Source organism: Ptychodera flava, chromosome 1 (assembly GCF_041260155.1).
Source record: "Ptychodera flava strain L36383 chromosome 1, AS_Pfla_20210202, whole genome shotgun sequence".
NCBI classification, from domain to species: domain Eukaryota; kingdom Metazoa; phylum Hemichordata; class Enteropneusta; family Ptychoderidae; genus Ptychodera; species Ptychodera flava.
The window spans coordinates 27,582,420-27,603,263 of record NC_091928.1 but is presented as its reverse complement, the minus strand read 5'-3'; the positions used below and the strand labels follow the sequence as shown (position 1 = coordinate 27,603,263).

General features: G+C 39.0%; 1 protein-coding gene across 1 annotated transcript in view; it reads right to left on the bottom strand.

The window, feature by feature from the left end:
- Positions 1–482: 482 nt before the first annotated feature.
- The window catches only part of LOC139134105 (gonadotropin-releasing hormone II receptor-like), a 60,294-nt gene continuing 39,932 nt past the window's right edge, over positions 483–20,844 (bottom strand). The window contains exon 2 of the mRNA XM_070701021.1: positions 483–4,061. Within this exon, the coding sequence (XP_070557122.1) occupies positions 1,790–3,106 (1,317 nt within the window). The 5' untranslated portion in view covers positions 3,107–4,061 and the 3' untranslated portion in view covers positions 483–1,789. The remainder of the gene's footprint in view (positions 4,062–20,844) is intronic.

The following is a 20,844-nucleotide window of genomic DNA, read 5'->3' as shown; positions in this document are numbered from 1 at the left end:
TTTAACGACTTTTCCTCACTTCGAGCACTTTTACCGTAATGGAGTTGCCATAATATTTCTTCAGAAATTGAACACCGCTATGTTATTAAGTCCCGTCATCGATATCGCAAATTGCTAAAACGAATTCATCCCGCATTTCACGCTCTATTTTCTTTGCCACCGATACATATAAATGTCATATCAATATTTTCTTGACCTGTTATCGGAATTATGCGCAAGAACAAGAATGTATCGGATGGATTCACGCAGGCGTGAACAGAGGCTTGAGGCGGCCACATCAGATTTTTTACTTGAAAATATATGAGTAACATTTATTCCTCTCTTGTCCGCTCTCTCCTCTCTCACTATTTCTCTCTAGTTACCTCTCCCTCTCCCCACCCATTACCGTCCATTTATCTTCCAGCTCGCTCCTTTCAAATTAATCTCAAGCAATGAAAGCCTTCTATGGGACATAGCGTGATAAAAAGATCAGAAAAGACATATTGTATGTTATACACATAGTCATTTAATTGGTAATACGGAGGTTAACCCCAGACAAACGATAAACAAAAGCAAACAGGGGTCACTTAGCTATCGTTCACCTGGTACCATGGAAACTGATAATCTTCAATGAAAATTAAATGCAATGTATGAAATATTTGCAAAAGAAACGATTGTTGCTAACACGAAAATCGCAACATTGAAAAAAATTCTGCAACAAAAGATTTAAAAAAATGAGTAACATAGAATATCGTGAGGACAGTGCTACAGGTCATCAAAGAAGTCATTTTCGATCGTAAGGTGATATATCGTTGCGGATGAAAGGAAATTCAAGAAATAATGATTGACTGACATTGAGGACAAAGCAATTCCCACATTTCTTCTGCTACCATTTAAGAACAGCGACTTACACGACCACACAATTTTGACCGTCAGAGTTAAGCCTGGCGATCGATCATTATTAAGTCAATATTTTCACGAGTTTGTGACGATGCACACGTAGGCGTCTAGTACACAATTAAACTAAATGGAGTATCCGAATGTGGATAATTCCACATTTCAAAAACAACCTTCTCAAGTAGATTACAGCTTAAAAGATTCGCCACTCGAGTTTCCAACATGGCTATGACATAAATCTCTCTAATGCTACAGTTATTATGATGTGTCAATTTGTTGTCGACCTCAGATTATCAATGGCTGCCGAGTGATTTATCAACTCGAAGCATAAACATTGATCACCAACAAACCAATTAATTGACATGTATTCATCACAGCAATGTTTGAAATACAAAAATCACTCTGTCAAGGTCCTTTTTTACGATAATGGAAATACATTGAGGAAATTTGTTTTTAAAAGTTGCTATCTTTGGGCGTTATATATCTCTAAGTTAACTGATGAATGTGGAACGTAATTGATATTGACGCTAGATTTCTTCAAGGGAAATAAGTACAACCGTTTTTGACATTTTTTTTACTTGGCTAGTTGAAGGGAGAAACATTCAACATGTTTTATGTTGATCAACAATATTTGTTTGCCACATTTTGAATACTTTGGTCAAAGAACCATAAAATGTGTGCTGTGTGAATGATATTATATAGCTTTGGTCCATCAGAGTTAGTTTTGTTCCTTTTTAAAGCCTACTCGTAAGTGAAATGCATAATTTGAAATATTTTGACATATCGGCAAGTTGTATTTTTCACACAAGTTTTTTCAAGGTTTCGAGGCAGAAATAACCTTTACGTGAAGTATTTGACGACTCAGCTGGTGATCTGATCATATATGTAAAGTCGGTCCGCTGTTTTGTCGCTATCACATGGACGACACGTGATAATCACAATGTTCGATTGATTTCTTCCGTGGCGGTCCACATCTGAGGTTGGTGGCAGGCGAGTTAGCTCCGACCAGCATGTAGCCGCCCCCGGCATGAGCGAGACTATGTCCGTGGCTGTTGTTAACCCTGAATGTTGACCTTCTATGGTTGCTGTCCTCCGACATGTACGAATGTTCCGTGAGATCCCGCGAGGCGTTTTTGTGTCTCACTCCGCGAGGACAGAACAGATCTAGCAGGTTCTGTTGGATCTTCAAGTTGAAAAAACCGTAGAGTATAGGGTTAATGGCGCTGTTCGCGAGTGCCATAGTTTCGGCGATCACAAAGGACACTTCGGGAATATCGTCCGCGTTCCCGTAGATCTGCTGAAGCGTGACGATAAAATAAGGACTCCAACAAGTCACGAATGCAACGATAATGCACAGTGTCATCTTAATGGTTTTAATTTTGCTTCTTTCAATCTTCTTCAGATCCACGTGTCGAGATTTCCCGAGATTTTGCGCATCATTGCGAGATCTTCTGTGGCGTATTTGCGGACCGCCTATCGGCTCCTTGCCCTGCGAACACACTACAAAAACTATTCTGATATAACAGTATGATATAATGGTTGCCGGTATAACCAAGATATAAGCCGTCATAAATGTAAAGTACACTTTCCGCTGCCATTCGCCTGTGTACCCGTTGCTCTTGCAAAAGTACCTGACCTCCCCGTCATCGTTCGTCTTTTCCACAAGGACGAAAATAAAAAGTTGGGGCACTGCGAAGATGAAAGCAAGAGTCCACGCCCCGAAGATCATTTTCTTCGCCCTCGACAACGACCCGCTGAAGCTAAGCGGCTTGCAGATGGCCTGAAATCGGTCGAAGCTCATAACGGTCAGAATAAAGGTCGTACTGGCCAAGGTGACGATTTGGCCGTACACAAGAAGCTTGCACATCACCTCGCCCATCACCCAGTGACCAAAAGCGACGAAGAGGATCTCTGTTGCCATGGTGACAAAGCAGACAAAGAGGTCTCCCACAGCAAGATTCAGGATGAAGATGTTGACCCGACTGCTGCGACGCCTCGATTTGCCACACATTATGACTGTTATTATTATGGAATTCCCAACAATGGTGAAGAGCATTATCACACAGATAGTGGTGACCCGCTGAATAACCGCAGACGTCCAAATCGACGTGTGTTCCTCATCGGTTGTATAATTGCCCCAATCCGAAACGTTGAAATTTTCCTTTTGTTCAGTATAAAGCCCCTTTCCCATCGCGCTGGTAGAATTGATCACGGTGTCGAAAGATGCCATGTTGGACTGTTAAATGGTCACACGCTGGGAATGTTTCCTCATAAGACCCCTTCTAATTCAATGATGTCATAACCGGGATAAACGTTCCCAGCAGGGATACCCGTGTTAAGACGTGACCATCGGCGACTTACAACACCGGAGAGCTCTAATTCGATAAACATGCAGTCAAATTAAATTCCGACTCTTTCTTAGAAGTTGTTACTTTGCCTCGTAGGGATATCCTCCGTCAGGTATCTTCGTTCTGTTTATATCGTTTATATAAACGAAGACTCCACATTTGCTTGGCTCGTTGCCAACGGCGCGAAACGTTCTGGTTGAAGTAGCGCGGCGCCAAACCGGTACACGTACAAGAAAAGTATATTCTATTCAAATGAAGTGCACGGATTTTGCTAGCAGGATAACTTTCTCATTTTTGACCGGGTGACTGAACGGACGTAATGTTGTGGCGACGCGAAGAGTAAATGGACACAGTTACAGGCGAGGCCAGTTATCGTCTGCCAATTAGTGTGAAATTCTGTTTGGCTTGAAGCCAAACGTGCGTATGTGCTTCTTGCAGTTAGAACGTTTTTATCCAGTACTGTCTGTTATTTTAGTCGAGGAACTTCCCAGGACATGACCCACCATCGAACGAAATACCTGACTAGCTTGATATTATCCGTGCAACACCGCCAACTGATAGCTTAATCTGCAGAAACTGTCAATTTGCCTCCAGCAGCCAGCGATGACCTACACTTTCGCACAAGACGATTTAGCAAACAGAGCGTCAAGAAGATCTAGAAGATTAGTCGCACTTTGAATGTACCAATTATGTCAGAAAGAGTGATAGATAGACTTCGTTTAGGGACGAGAGGGTGCTATCCACTCATAGACTTCAAGATCCTCAACTGGTCCCGACCGTTTTCTTGCAAGACAGCCACAACGGTATCCCATCGATCTTCAAAATCTTGATTGACAACTGCAATGTAAACGAAAGAAAAAAAAACAACATCAGCGTACACTGGTTATTATATAAGCTTATCTCTTTTCGCAACTGTACGGTATAAAGATAAGTTTTTCTAACGAAAGCTAATAAAAATAATTTTCCACGGTAATGTAGATGTAGTGAAACGAATAAATCTAACATAACCGAACGTTCCTGAGTTGTATTATTGTAGGTAGGTAGGTAGGTAGGTAGGTAGGTAAGTAGGTAGGTAGCGTAAGTAGTATTATTGTAGGTAGGTAGGTAGGTAGGTAGGTAGGTAAGTAGGTAGGTACCGTAAGTATGTAGCCGTCTTTATGCCTACATGACTAGAAGTACCTATCTGTCCATATACCCATCAATCTTCCCTGCCACCCAGTTTCTGAGTTTGCTACCTTGAGAAACACAGTTGTATTCTTCCTTGGTAGAATCTATTTTCCCATCTGTTTCTCGACATTTTAAGAAAACAAATTCAAAAGGAGGGGGAGAGGATTTTCCTTTGTTCTGTTTTTAGTTTTTAACCACGACTATGATTCTATTTAAGCATAAGAGGATTACCGTTGTTCATTAATATTATTGACTGGTGGCACGTTTCAGCTGGCGATCGCCTCAGAACGCTGAAGACTAGGCGGTCTTTGCCCAGCCGGTGGGTAATCGTTTTGGATTTGTCAGCGACATGTCGTATGCTGTCAGACGTAAGACTTTGACCTGACTGCTTAATACCATCATGTGTAATGACGTTACCTTGTGGCATATTTTGTCAAAGACGATTGAGAGTTGGGCTTAGAGTATTGAACCTCAGAAAACCGTCATGGAATTCAGTGACGGGGTCCCCTGTGAGAAAAATCGCTATTACGGATATTAGGCCTGGCGAAAGACATTGTATTGGATCAATTGAAACAGAACCCAGGATTCGGCGAAATGGGAAAGAATAAGTTTAATGCATTATACTGAGGCGCACTGCAGATTTTGTAAAACCCAACTAATCAATACTACTTCATTCGTGTGCAACATTCTCTCACAGCTTGATTATTGGGCGCCAAAGTGGCGGAGCTGGATGCTTGACTTGAAGTCTCTATATTGTAGTGGTTCCCTTTTTACGTTTTAGTCAGGAAGACAACAAGCCACACGGCACGCCATCTCGCCCCGTCATCATAAAACAAGAACTCTGGGCGAAGTGACGAACGCGACAAGAATCCGCAACCCACGGCTATTCTGAAGACGAATGCAATCTTTCAAGATTAGCCTAGCGGGTTGCTCCTGTGTAAATTTCCACGCTCTTCGCTCGGTTCTAAAAGATTTCATCTCTTGTAGAATGAGTGAGCGCGTAATCGAGTTAAAGGTATAATTCGACATTCAAGACGAGGTTGTAACGTTTTTGGTTCAATACTGTACGTTCGAAGGGACTATTTGGCAAATAAACATGTCGAAGACTGGAAGCTATTGGTGCTATCGAAATAAAGTAAATGTGCTTACAAATTGTGCTAATTTTAATGATTAGGGTGAACTGTCCTCGAAACAATACAGTTTTTCCAAAATTTTCATCTTTGAAGCATTCTAATTGAAAAAAATAAACTTTTTAAATCAAGCGTCACTATGCAAATTTTTGTACAGAAATAAATTATAACTGTAAATTTAGCAATAGTTTAAATTCAAAATGGCGGCTGAGCTATATAACCTCTATTTAAAAATTTCGTTTAGTTCACAAGCTCCAATGTAAGTTAGTACAAACGGCATACAACAGCGAAGTAAGAGTTTGATTTTATTTCAGGTAAAGTTTGTTTCGCGACTATGAAAAAGGGTCAAGACGGATGTTTTATCGTTGGCGTTGTTGTATTAACTTTCCGTAAAACTATTGTGTAAACATTTATTCAGTAACTGGTGCTCAAATTCAGATTGTATGAAGCGACTGTAAATATTTTCTGCAGTAACAAAGCACTGAAGTCTGTCTAGTATGGGATATCTTATGATGAATATCTAATGAAAAGCGTCATTCATTATCTGTGGAGAGACATGAAATTCAGTGAACTATGTTTTCTCTAAAAAGGAAACGGTCGTCGGAACTGCGCCTGTGCGAGTTTCTTGTTTGCAAACAATGTATTTCGTGCACGATATCTAGATGCACCTCATTATCATAGCTGCAACATTTAAATTATACGATGTAGATTATGACAGACATGTTTTGACTTTCATCAATCACCATCGTACCTTGGATACAGCGTTTACATTGGTCGTATGGGTCCCATACGACTTTGAGCGCAGTTCCAACGACTGTATCCCCGAAATGAAGTTACAATTTATACGAAAAAATGTTTGGCATGTCATGACCTTTTGAGATTTAAAGGGTATTTAGTGTCTAGTCTTGGAAAACAAAATAACAAGGATACTTATTTGCTCTTCATTTCAGTGTTTTAGATAACGCGACATAAATTAATTTGTGGCTGGACGTTGTCTGTGTCTTTCAGTTGCTTTCATAGACTATACCTAAGGATCTACGGATGGTTTATTTTCAAAAATATAGCTAGGAAGAGACGCAAAAGGTAAGCTTTTGCATCACTAGTGCAAATTTTAAAAACGGAAAGGAATACTTTTCCAAATTCCCTGAACTGTGCCATGTTCACTCGGATCTTTCACTAGCCGATCGACATTTAACACCTCTGTCAATCTCTTCGACCGTCTGTGATCAAGTAAAGCAATTTTCATCCACGTAAATTCAATCGAAACATGGCCGTCGGCTGTGTAACGGCGAAATAGAAAGTAAAGGCTTATCTCTGTAGGTGTTCAGAGTGAGTGTGTACAGGCAGCGCATCAGAAAACATCGACAGCTTAGAGGGGAGCTTTTAAAATCGTTTGTGAAATATGTCCATGCATTACACGTATGTGCGAAAATTTAGACTACAATCATGTAACACAACACGATATATTGCATGCGCTTAGTAAGAACTGGCGGTGTAAATTTCAGTTTGCAATTTTTAAACATATGTATTAGTGATTTTATGTGTTTGACCCACGTTTTCTCTTTCTTTCTTTACAGTATGGGGCTGACACGACAGAATAAACACAAAAGTTCAATGCACAGGACGCAAAAATAAACAATATAACTTAAATTACAAAATGCATTCTGCCGTCAATTTCATAATGCTGACGTCGTTGCACAGACATACGTGCAATAAATTGTACATATCGACAACCTTTGGTTCCTGAAACACATTTTTAACTGTATAATGTAATTTTTCACTGAACAGATATAGCTTGATGAAGATTTACATGTAACAAGTACAGGCTAGCGCCGCCCCCCCCCCCTCCGCAACGATATTGTCAATTTCGTTACAAGAAGTCGGCCACAATTATAGATTGTTATAACAAGCATGCATGCAATCACTCATCAAATTGCGGTTAATTGTATACCCGAGCATCCGCGATATCTTGGGTTCAAAAGCGGTGTGAGATTTCTGAAAAAAGTGAAAAAAGTGTGCTGTTGATCAGTATTGCGTCACAATTCTCTGAAAACCTAGCTTTCTCCAACTATTTGTCAGTAACAGAATCCATCTCGACATATGAAATTAGATTAAAGCACCTACAGTTTTACAAACACCAAAATTTCTCCAATATTTTCTGACTGGATGCTTTTAGTGAGACATTTCAAAGCCTGTACATTTCACATTTCAAAGCCTGTACATTTCACTTTCTTACTCTGGTGAAATCGAATGTTTTGATTGTTTTCTCTGTACTTAACACAAAGTAATTCCTTATACAGTTTCTCTCTCTAGTCCATAACATTCCACGGTGACTTCAAATTTTTTACTCGTTATCATGAAAAAGAATTTATGAAGACTTCCGTGAACAAAGCAAGAGCAAAGCTTTAAACGTTTTAGTCTCGAATCGCTTGCTATCTTAAGCCATATTTAAGTGACGAGGGGAATTTTAAAAAGATTGCCCATCTTTCTTTGTAAAATAAACCTGGAAACGCCAAGATAATCCTATGATAACCATGCGTAAGTAAGATATATCGGTCCATAACTCAGCCAGGCGTTCTGTTAGCCTGTGTGGATATGGCAGTCGTATCCCCAGTGACACTGCCCGTTACATATGTGATGTGGTAATTGACAACAAATGAGGGTGGGATTTTAATGTCGTTCGAAGTATTCCTTGCGGAGTCAAGCATTTAGCATTGTGAGGTGCTCTGCAATTTATGTTGTCCCACAACGTGCACACTTTATCCCGAAGACGAGATTACTGAATGCTAAATTCATGAAGCGACATTATTACGATGGACTGCTTCTCTCCCACTCTACCACTTGTTGGGCCTCATTTTGACAATTTGACGCCCATGGAGTTTTCACCGGCTTACAAGTTTTCCTAGAGATTTAACACAAGAATGGCGACCATTATGAAGTTCAAGTGTCTGTAATTAATAAATATTGGGTAATTTCTTTCTCTAGTACCAAATTTGCATGGTAATCTCTAATTCTTATTCTTGAATCAGAAAGAGAAAAGTTTCCCTGTGGAAAGTTTGAGCAAAAGTCTGAGCCGTTCAATTTCTAGGCGCATACTAGCTCCAAGCGACGTTAATCAGACACTCTGTTTCTGCCGGCAGTCTTCCTGATTGATATTTTTGGAGGGAGCTCTTATCATAGTGTGCCACGGTGACCTACAGTGAAAGTAAACGCGACAGAAAGACTGGCTACTCTCACTTTCGTCTCAGCACTATTTATGTCCTACTTCTCCTACCGACAGTTTTGACCTCAGATGACCGATATTATTTAACTCTTGATTGTCATACACGACCCCAAGTACCTGACCTGACTGCATCCGTGATTAGTTTTGTCGGATGCTCTCATCTAAAGTCCTACGTGTCCAAAAGTTATGGTGCAAAGCAAAGATAATTTTCCCCGCCTAATTTTCCCGCCTATACAAATAAAAGCAATCCCCAGGGGAACTGCTCTACTCAACGTTAATTTCGTTCCGTGTTAGGACAAATGCAATAATCTTGACAGTCTACCGTCAAACTAAATAACTGATAAAGTCTAGTTTGACAAACGAAAGGGCTTTCATAAATATACCAAATATTACACTTATTGACTGCTGTCAATTGCACATACATCAAAATAAAACAAAATCAAATCAATCAACAATGAAATTCGAAGCAAAAGTTGTACGATTTAATAATGTCATCATTTCAGTAATGTGTGCCTTACTGGTGCGCAGTCAGAGATGATTGGAAACCATTACCTTGAAAGAAAGCTCTGAGGTTGAAAAAAGTGGCAAAATCATTTCTGGGTTTTTTATTTGAATGTAGCCCTGTAACATTGTTGAAATATCTGCAGCGCAAGGAAGACAGTGAACAAGTTTGGGTGCCGTATGTAGCAACGCGTGCATAGCTATAGCGCGCATGTATTTTTCCAGACCAAATATGTTCTCTATACCATGTAGAATCACTATTTGTAGAGTTTGAAATGCTTCATAGTGGTGAAGGAAGAACAAATGACAACGGCCGTACATGAGAGAATGGGCACGCGGTAACATTTGATCACGCTGAGAATCCTGGAAAATCTATATATCGATGGCGTTTATTCCCTGTGCAAAGAGCATCTCTTTCTTTCACTTCCATATTTGACAGACGTCGTTTATGGAAGTCTACAAATATTGTAGGATTTTGTTCCAAAATTAGAACCGACAGTTGATTTAAAATAATGGCAGATGGAAAAGTCTCTCTGAAGAACATGGACCTTAAGCATTAAAATGGTAAATGAGTAAAATGTTGCAGTTTGTTTCGAACATTCGACCCCACAGACAGGATCTCAATAGAGCACCCTGTCAACAGAATTGCGCATGCTCACTAAACCGGGTTTCTACTGCCTTACAAACATCAATTCGCGTGTATTCAACCACAATAATATCGCGGCATCGATAGACTTTTCGGCGCCCACGAGAATCTAGATTTCTACACACGACTTGTAATACCACCGGTCGAAACCTTTCAATTTTAGTTATCAAGCTATACAGAGACATACTAGAGCGATTTACATTCTCCAAACGGACTTCATTCAAGCACTTGTTTTTTACCCTGGAAGTACGAAACACACGTACGACAAGTTCCCGCCTAAATGTTATCGACAAACGATTCTTATATTGTTATATAATATAAATGATTTAAAGAATATGGAAGGAGCACTTCAGATCACCGATATTTTACGAAATAAAGGACGACTCCGGGGATAAACGCCTGCAATGTCGACAAATATTGATGTAGGTGTCATACCTACCGGCGTTATTGATGCGTGAACGTTGAATATCAAAATCCGCAGAGACACGCTTTAGAGCAAATCAGTTGATATCGCGTTCAATGGAAACTAATAAAGTTCACCCGTGTAGAGAGACATCGCTTTCACACATTCCGTGCCGAGGACACTTCACATCAATAGTGCCGCTGTCATACACGTTATGTCAATAAATGATTTTGAATTCATCCTCGTAAAACGTAAAAAAAAGAGGAAAGAGTATCTGTCGGGGCAAAAAAAAATCGACAACATTTGACACCGTCTTCTCTAAAACAGTGACGTGAGAAAAAGTTTACTAATACCTGGCCATTTTGCCTAAATGCTTTTAACAGTCCGTCGTCATGACGACCGGCTCGTAGACACGACATCCATCGAGAGTAAGATGATATGATTATATCATTACGAGAAATAACGCCGCCATGTTTCTCGAGGTGATACCTATTCCAGCGGAGGGTAAATAAATTATCGTCGAGATTTTCACTCAGTCTCGACTACGGATTGCCTCCATTTTGGATAAGCGATCAAGAACGTTCAGTTCTGATAATCTATCTGAAACGACATCTGTAACATTTGTCCTATGAACTGAATTTGATGCATTCCTATTTAGAACATCAGATTGATGTACAGGATACGACCAGCAAGATGGTGTTGTTTACTTTCCGAATATATCTAATATCGCTTTTTCAACCTATCGAGTAGCGTGAACTCTTGCATTATTTTGTCCAAGAAGTCTATGTAGGTTTTTGTGCCATAACCATTGTTGTGGAGAGTCGTAAATTTGAAAAAAGAATACTAAATTGGATTGACTATTGAGTTGTCGGTTATGTCTACAAATAGTGTGTTCTTGGAAAAATATTGGGCATATCAAACTAGAAGGGGTGTTATATTAGTAGTTGGCAAGACGGATCGGTAGAGGATGTTTTATCTCACCAGTCGTTTCTGTTTCGTTCTGTGTTCCTGTCTGCAGTTTATGACATGCCTATATCAGTAAGCATCGTCTACTCAGAATACCATTATACTGAAATCTGGTGATGTGACAATGAACCGTAAAATATTACATCAAAGGAAGTGTAAAAATATTTCACTTTCTGACGTTATTGTTGGAACGGTATTGCTTCAAAGCGTGCCTTAACGCCACGCGGCAAATGCAGCTGAAATCTGGAGAGGGAAAATTTCACAGCATCCTACTCATGAATCACCAAAACGAACACCATCTCGCCGAACTGCCTAATTCAGCTTTCGAGTGGCGCTTTCGGGATAAGTCTGAGGATTTGCCGCTAGTTTCCTTGCCCGTTCTTTCAAAGAGTCGCGTATCGCTGAAAATATTGCCGATTCTGATGAAAAAGACCTGTACTACTAAAAGTAATGCTATTGGCTGGTCCTGGTTTATGTTGCACAGCTTTGGCAGCTCTCTCAGGCGCTAAAACATTACTTAGAAAAATCACTGTAGCGAAGTCATAGCGAGCAGAGCAAACTTCAAACGAGCGCGCAGTAATGTACAGAGTTGCCGAAGATTGAGCACTAATAAAAGGTAACACACGTTCAGGTATTTCAATCCATAAGTGATGTTTGCTATGAAGTAAGAATCTGTGATTTCATTCCTACAATCAAAGATTTTGCTAGGTGGATTCACTCAAGCTTCTTTGACTAATGAAGCATGAACAAACACAGCCGCGTGCACATGTGAACAGGATATGTAATTGTTACTTAACTGTGTCATGGGGACCAAGTCACAACAAAGTAGGACGTTTTCTAGATTCATGTTAGCTCTTAATCCAATATGAAGCCATATATATATATATATATATATATATATATATATATATATATATATATATATATATATATGAGCTTTCAGTGTCAATATTTTAGTGCTTTATTTTAATTCATACTACATGACACGTACATATACTTCACCAAGTTTTTAAATTCTCGCCCGGAGAACAAGGTGATCAAGCTGTCGAAACTAAGGTTTTTTATGGCTGTAAAGGGATACAAACTTAAGGTTTTATTGAACTCTTCGTCAATACATTGTACAACCCAAGGACAGCCAGTTGTATGTGTAGCAATCCGCAGTAATAAGTGAAAAAACACTGATTGTTAAAGGGCAAGTAGCTGTATAACATTTGATGATTTTTTAATGGTTTTGCTTTTGATGTGAACTACAGTTGCCAGTTCTACTCTCCAATATATGTTGAGATACACAGTGTTAAGCTTGTCAATCGAGTCAATACATTAAGAAGGGCATTGATATTGTTGACAAGTGAATTTTAGGTCTGGACTTGCATTCAAAATTAAACAATGCCATTGCATTTTACACGTATAGAAGCTGTGTTGACAACCTAAATAGTTTAATTTGATAGGTGTTACAACTTGCTTTGGGAGTAGAACAAGAACTTGCAACCAACAAACAAAAGAAGGATATTGAAAAAATCATCAAACGTTACAACAAATGGACCTTTAAATGAATCGGCTAAAATAAAGATGGTGTTACGACGTACACACTCAATTTTCAAGCAATTAGAACATCGAGGTTTCACCGTATCCGAAAGTCGAACACAACTGATTATATTGATTTTAGTGCTTACCTTACGATAACGCAACAATTTTGATCAAAAAAGTTAACGACAGTTGAGTTACATTAAACACATTTGCATGAACAACAATCCAAAGTAATACATTGATATTTCCTGAAAGAGTATAGATGAAGGACTACATCTCTTGGTGTCAACAAAAGATCAGTCAATATCACTTTAAGGACCAGCTATTTGCTAAATTCTGCAAAATATTGTTCAAAATTGTAAGAAGCTGGAAATTGCACGAAGTTTGCCCTCAGGAGTAGTAACTGGTTGAATTGGATGCGAAACACGTCGTCTTTTATTTTTGTCGCAACATATTTGAAATCATCAAAATTGTTTGCCCGGTCATTTAATGACCGTGCAAACATTTAAAATTGTGATTGAAGTATCTCGGTGACAGATTTAGGTCTAAACCCCTCCTCGATCAGTAATGCTAGGGTACAGTGAGAGCGATTTTAATGCGCACAATATGATGTGAATTCTTTTGACCAGGTATACATGTACATTGTACATAGGATTAGAATTACTGAAAGCTGTTGGTGAATTGCGTCAACGCAGTCAGTATTTTCTCGCTCTGACAAGACAACCATGTTTTGCATAAAAAATGCCACTTCTGTCTCGTTGATCTTCAATTGACAGATTTGGAGAATCTAGGCTCACGTCTCCACGGAAATGCAGCATATTATTTGTGTCAGGCAATTATTCGCAAAACTGACGCAAATAACAAAAAAGGAGTAAGATTAGTGCGAATTAGAGACATCCAAAATGGTATTGCCAAGTGATTCTGCAGCTGCCTGTAATGGACAAAGGACTTTTCAGTGCAGGTTTACAAAAATTACGTTTCTATTTCCGAGTTTGATGAGATCCTTGGATGGTCGCCTTGCCTCTGCCTTCCTGTAACATTAGAATTTCCTTCCCTTTGTTGATAACCGTAAAAATATCATTGTTCAGCCGACATTAATTTCCCTGCCTCCGACGTGAGGAACCGATAAAGGACAGCTCGATGCCTTTCATAAACTTTCTAAAAAAATCTTGAAACATAGTGATATTCTCTTCAAATGCTGAAGCCATGCGTCCACACAAGATCTCTCGCTGACTACATTCGTCGATTTTTCCCTGTTCACATTTGCATCGACAGATTTACTATAAAAACGAAATAAAGAACGTCCAGGCATGCAATTGCTTTTTGCGTATCATTAAATGATAGCTGTAACAGACAGTGTTACAGTTTAAAGTGCGTTGCCTTTGCAGCATGACTGATTGGTGGGTTCGGTTTAAACGACGTATTTTAAACAAACATTAATAATGAGGAGAGTGGTATTATTGTCAGATTAAGAGCATAACAAGCATTACTGAAAGAATTTTAATTGTAACCATAGAAGTCTTCACAAAGAGTATTTTATTTTATCAGCCATATTCAGAAGCAGGCTTCTGGTACGTAATCGTATGTACAATATGAGCAAAGCTTGACAGTATCGGGGCCACAATTGTGAAATCCTGCCTTAATATTGCTTTCACGATCCTTTTCAGCAGATTAATATATTTCCTGTGGATCAGGATTTTCTTATTGGACTAGAAAGAAACATAGGCTTAGGAGCTTAAGGTTATCGTGCAATAGATTTGGTAAGGCTCGGAGTAGTAGCTGGTACGATCTGAATGAAATTTTGATGAGCGGGGACGTTTCTTCGCGTGATTCAGAGTAGAATAGCCGAGTGCTGTCGATTAGGTGCACAAATCGACGCCAGTGGTGCATGCTGTCGCCTAGTTTGTCACAAGTCATCCGACAAAAATACCTCGAGCGAGTGCAAAGTCTGCCTTCTCACAGGAAAGTGGCACAACCTGCGATTTTCATACCGCCTGGGCAGTTTTCACGTGTCCAATTTCATCGGTTAAATATTGCAGAGCGACCCCCGGGCAACTTCATGATTATCTTCGACTGTTTCGCCCGTTAGAAAGATTGGTTAACTGAGATTCTTCCCTGTCCATGCACTCGGTCTGACGCCACTGCACGGTTCTCAAAATGACTAATTACGAGAGAGGGCAAACGGTCATGTATAACCTCCTTATGATTTCGACACTTTTGACCTTTGTCAACCATTTCCATGGTTCATTACATCATTAATGTGTCCATGGTTTATCTTAAATGTAATCTTGATCAGGTAGATGTGATTTCCCTGTCTGTCCTTTTGAAAGGAACTTATTTGAGAATGTCCCTGTATACTCTCTCTGTCTCTGTCTCTGTCGCTCTGTTTCTGTCTCTTTCTGTCTCTGTCTCTTTCTGTCTCTGTCTCTGTCTCTGTCTGTCTCTGTCTCTCTCTGTATATATCAAATTAAACATGTCGTGGGAATTGCAATTACAGTGCTCGATGCTAAAGCAGAGCGTTATAAATAATTACACAAATTACTTCAAGAACAAAGTGATCATATTTATTATTTAAGTTTCCAGAACAGTTCTGTCTACTGATTATTGAAAGCATGAAACTTAAGAAACAAATGTGATTACAGTAAAATTGAAGTGATTTTTATGATATATAAATAATAATACAAATTACTTCAAATACAAAGTAATAATATCTCTTACTTAAGTTTCATGCATCCTGCAATCTTCAGACAGAAGTGAGAAACGTTTTACTCAGCACTCTGATTTAAATGGTTGGGACGTACCATTCTGTTTCTAGGTGGTGTTAAAATTTGATAAATAATATTTGCGTTGGTGGCGAGATTTTGAATATATACATGTGTATCATACATACATACATACATACATACATACATACATACATACATACATACACATACATACATACATGCATGCATGCATGCATGCATGCATGCATGCATGTATGCATACTGCCTGCATCTTACGTAATGATAACGCTAATTGGTCACATAACCTTACCGTCAAAAATTCATACGGTATTGTTTCACATAATGTTATTGATTGAATGAGTACATACTAAGATAGGCCTTTGTAGGGTATAGCAATGGACAACTGTATGTTAAGCTAAAAGGATGCTTCCGGATTCCACCGGGCAATTTGACAGTCGGTTATTAACAACTGGAACGGTGTTGTTCGACAGACTGGTGTCAGCATAGTTTAAAATGTATTATGTTAAACACCACCATTATTGAAGATTTCTGAAAATAATTGTAAGTAAAGCACTGAAACTTTGCCCTGTCCTGTCGGTCACCTCTATCAGCTATAATCTGAGTAGTGCCCAGATGTAATTCATTGAAATATACAGTACTGCCCAGAACATTGAAACATTGCCCACGACAGCCGTATAAAATTAATCTTACGGGGCGCCTGACCCCTGTTGTTCCCATCGTCTGGTACCCCGCACGGGACATTAACTATTTAATCGCGATTCCTGTAGAACGAAACTAGAACGCGGCTAAGGTTTATCGTGGGATTAATTCACATGGGCGAAGTAGAACAGTGCCTGATTGATTACAACATTGACAAACACTGATGTATTACAGCGTGTGTCATCTGTGTATGTATTCTGCTGTTGGAAAGCCAATTCACAAAGGGTATGTAAGAAATTATCTCCAATCCCTGTTTAATTGAGCCCTCGAGAAACTGCCCGGCGTACATGCAAACAGACGTTCTCGTTCTCTATTCTTTCTCTCTGATCACTTAGTGTTCTTCTTAGTTACATTTTAGTTTTTAAAGTCACATTCACCAGTACACATTTTAACTTTGACCCTTCAATTGCCGGTTCGGAATAACAATACCCTACTTCAGGCTAAACCTCCATAGCGTGCACTGGTATTAAGGTAGTATATGCACCTCGAAAGTGAAAGACTTAAACTTTTGCTCAAAATTTCCTTACAGAATCTTTCAACAATTCTCTTTCAAAATCAAAAATAAAAATCGGAGGTCAACGTGCAAATTTTGGAACTAGGGAAACAAATAATTCAAACTTTGCCGATATTTTAAATTCAAAATGGTCGCCATCCCTGTGTTTACTCTAAGGAAAAAAATTAAATTTTCGAATTTCGAAAAACTAAGTCGGTAAAAAGTTTTTTTTACACCAAGAGCTTTAAAATGAACCCCTACAAGTGTCAGATCAGAAAAGAATTGTAAAACTTTGAGAGTCTAAATATCTGTTCCCGAGATGCATTCTACCGTAGCCTATGTGATGATATTGTGTTCAGCATACATATTAAGGTACTACGCGCCTCGAAATTGGAAAACTTAAACTTTTGCTCAAATTTTCTGTAAGGAAAGCTTAACAGTGTTTCCCTTTCGAAATCGAGAATAAAAATCAGGGGCTCACCATGTAAAATTTAGCGCTAGAGAAACAATTATCCAATAGTTGCTTGATTTTGAAAATGACCATGTCTTAATAACTAACTGTATTGGAAAAATTAAAAAGAAGAATCTTTATATACCCCATGAGCTTCAAAATGACCACTCACAAGTGGTAGACCAAAAACGTCACATAAAATTCTTAGAATCCGAATGTCTGTGCCCAAGGCTAATTCTCCCTCAAACGGCAATGTAAATCATTAGTTCTTAAAATATCAGCGTATTTCACATAGAATGTAGGCACCTATACCAAAGAAAACACAATAAGCAGATCTCACTATTGGCATATCATCGCTTAACACCTCAAGACTGGTAAGCTGTGATGTCATAACATACTGAATATAAAAGCAATGTTTCGGAAACGGTTTTGGGTACTGAACCCCAATTGTGTTCTACCGTGGTAGAAAATTGAAGGCTCTAAGATCTGTGACGGTTACTTTCTAGCTGGCTCTATGTTACGTATGTGAGATTTTCGTGCCAATGAACTCGATGTAATGTCGTCATGGCCATTCCAAGAAATGATATTGATAACTATATTAGCCGAAGTAATTATACGGTGAATGTAGTATCAGAGTAGAGAAGATGGCTTAGAACCTGGGTAAACGAGCACATTTTTCCTACAATTTGGCAAATTCACTCTTTAACACAGCGAGTTAGCATCTGTTCTTAGAGTAGGAATCTTAGGCAAGGTTCCGTTGGGATTAACGTGTGTATTATCGCTTGCATCAGCCTGAAATATTGTTTATTCTTCATCGTTACTGTTCATGTACAGTGAAACCTCAGTGATTTGGGAGGTGTAATATCGTCATTAATGACATTTTCCTGTTTCCTGACCTCGTTAGCGAAGTTAAGTAGCACTGGTGTAACCTGATGACATCACGCTACAACTTATTTGTCCTCACCTTGCAATAGAGATACTTAAATTGTCCATGCTTTACGCAAGGCCAAGAAACTTGGTACCCCGTTTTAATAACCGAGAAGAAAACTAGGCGGTCAGTTCAATAGTATCTCATCAGATAACTCAATATGACATCACAAGAGATCAAGTAATTATGATCAGAAATATACATATCATGAATGGTTAAGCGTAACCTGTCGGCTTGCTACATCCGTGTCGACACACCCAAAATGAAAACGTCAGTGTAATTTGGCTTAGTCACCAAATTACTGTAGTGAAGTTTTACCGTCACGAACATTTATTATTGGCTTGTTTATTCATTCGAAAAAATTAGCTGCATGAGTTTTCAAAGTAACACTGCAGTGAAAACTTCATTTTTCTCGAAAGATGAGTCCGATCAACATACGATTTTTAGAGTCTGGAAACCTATCCCCCGAGATGCATTCTGCTTCGATGGACGCTTAAATCTGTGCAAGGATGTCGACATCTGTCTCCGCCGTCGAGTTTTCCACCTCAGATGTTCTCGTGCAGCGATCCCTTATATTCCAAGTAGATAGCGTTAGTTGACATTTTCGTTGGGTTACACAAGGATGCGTCTGTCTTTGGATTGGGTTGTTTGAGTAATGCTGTTTGGCATTAGGTGGCCGTTTGACACCACGTCTTCTGACAAAGCAGCGTTTATCACAGCAATTTTCTTGTCCTACCCTGGCGATCAAATTGATATTTCACGATCTATTTCTCGTCATTTGTTTTGATGAGTACTCACTGCTGATGCAGGTCTTCTTGAACCGCGGAAAGTGTGATGACCTGAGAAGGTGACCTCTTGTACTTTTAACCTTCGCCGCTATTGTGTGACTCGTGTGTTTTCAAATTAAGGTAGAATGCGCCTCGGGGACAGATATCCGAAATCTAAAACTTCTACACTTCATTTTTATCGGCCACAAGTGGGGCTCATTTTGAAGCTCTCGGAGCACACAAACTTTTCACGAACTTGTTTCTGTGAAAATCGAAATGTTATTTTCCCCATATAGTTAACACAGGGGTGGCAGCCATTTTGGATTTCAAGTTTCGGTAAATAAGCTTATTGCGTGATTTGATTCTCGTGTGCCAAATTTTAAAAGGTGACCCCCTGATGTTTATTCTAGATTTAGAAAGGGTAAGGTTTAAAGTTTCCTTGGGTATAGCTAAGACAAAAGTTAAAATGTTTCAATTTCATTCTTCTGTAATGTAGGAACGATACAAAACATTCAAATGGAGCAACTTGATAAACATAAAAGTAGTTTGTTTATATTTGTTCTCATTTGTCACTGTGACGTAAGCATACCTCCGTTAAGACGAAATACGTACGGAGCAGAGGAAGGCAATACCGATAGTTCAAAGTCTACCGATATATCGGCTCAAAGATTTTTCCTTTTCATCCTGTTTGCATCATTTCCGGTTTAATACACCGTGCCACTACTAACATACCAAAGATGAAAAGATGCGTACCGACCGCTGTGGTTGTTGCGGATACACCAATGACGAGGAAAAAAGCCGCGTATTCGTTACTATCGCTTCCCCTAAACCCGTTCAATTAAACTCACTCCAAAACGCCCGATATCATACAAACTGGTTTCTTGTATTAAACCGCAGCTACTCAAGCAAATGAACGCTGTAACTATTTTGCACAACTTATACACCAAATTACACCCTTACTCGAGTTTAATCTGCAGATAATGTGCGGTAAATTATATTGATTGTAAATTCACGGGTTTTACCTCTTATTAATCAAGTATTTTTCGCACGTGAACGCCTTTCAGTTTGCCCGCACGAATGCAAAATTACTCCGGGACGAACAAAAGATTCCATACTGATGCGAACGGAAATTGTACCATTATTCCAAACTGTCGTGAATTCCGCGATGACGACAAACATGTCCTTTTCAAATGCAAAAGTAAGTGAAACGATTAGGCGCCAGATACATCCGATTTTGGTACTCTCTTTATCTGACGAGGTATTAAAGAGAATTCCTCGCTTGGTTTTCAACTTAAAGGTGGAAAACCATAAACATTCATTACTTGCATGTTGCGAGCCACAGTATCTTACTTCACATTCATCTCTATATCGATGGACTTAAATATTTCACTTAGGGACTGGTCAGTTTCTTCGGCCTGGGGGGGGGGGGCGGTGGATTATTTTTTGCCGACGTCAAAAAGTGGCTGACCCCCCCTATTCCATTTTTGAAAACAGGGTGACCCCCCTATTCCAAATTTCAAAAACAGGGTGACCCCCCCGGCGCCGACATAGGTAAAACAAAAGGTGGACATAAATTATATATATATATATATATATATATAATATATATATATATATATATATATATATATATATATATATATATATATATATATATATATATATATATTATACTGGTATATACATATATCTATATACGTATATATATATTATATTTTACATTTTACATAAGTAGTAAAATAAAAGTGGTCAACTGGGATGAAGTAAGAATTTTACACCCCATTTATTCATTTATCTACATGAAGTGAAGGAAAAATTAACCATCCATGTAACTAAAGTATGACCCTGACCTATATACGAACTCACGCACGCGCAACAGTGCATTGTCCTGAACTAAGCGGGGAAATTCCCTGCTGAGTCACACACAACATGTTTATACATGTACGGGAAATTCCGTGTGAGTCATCACCAT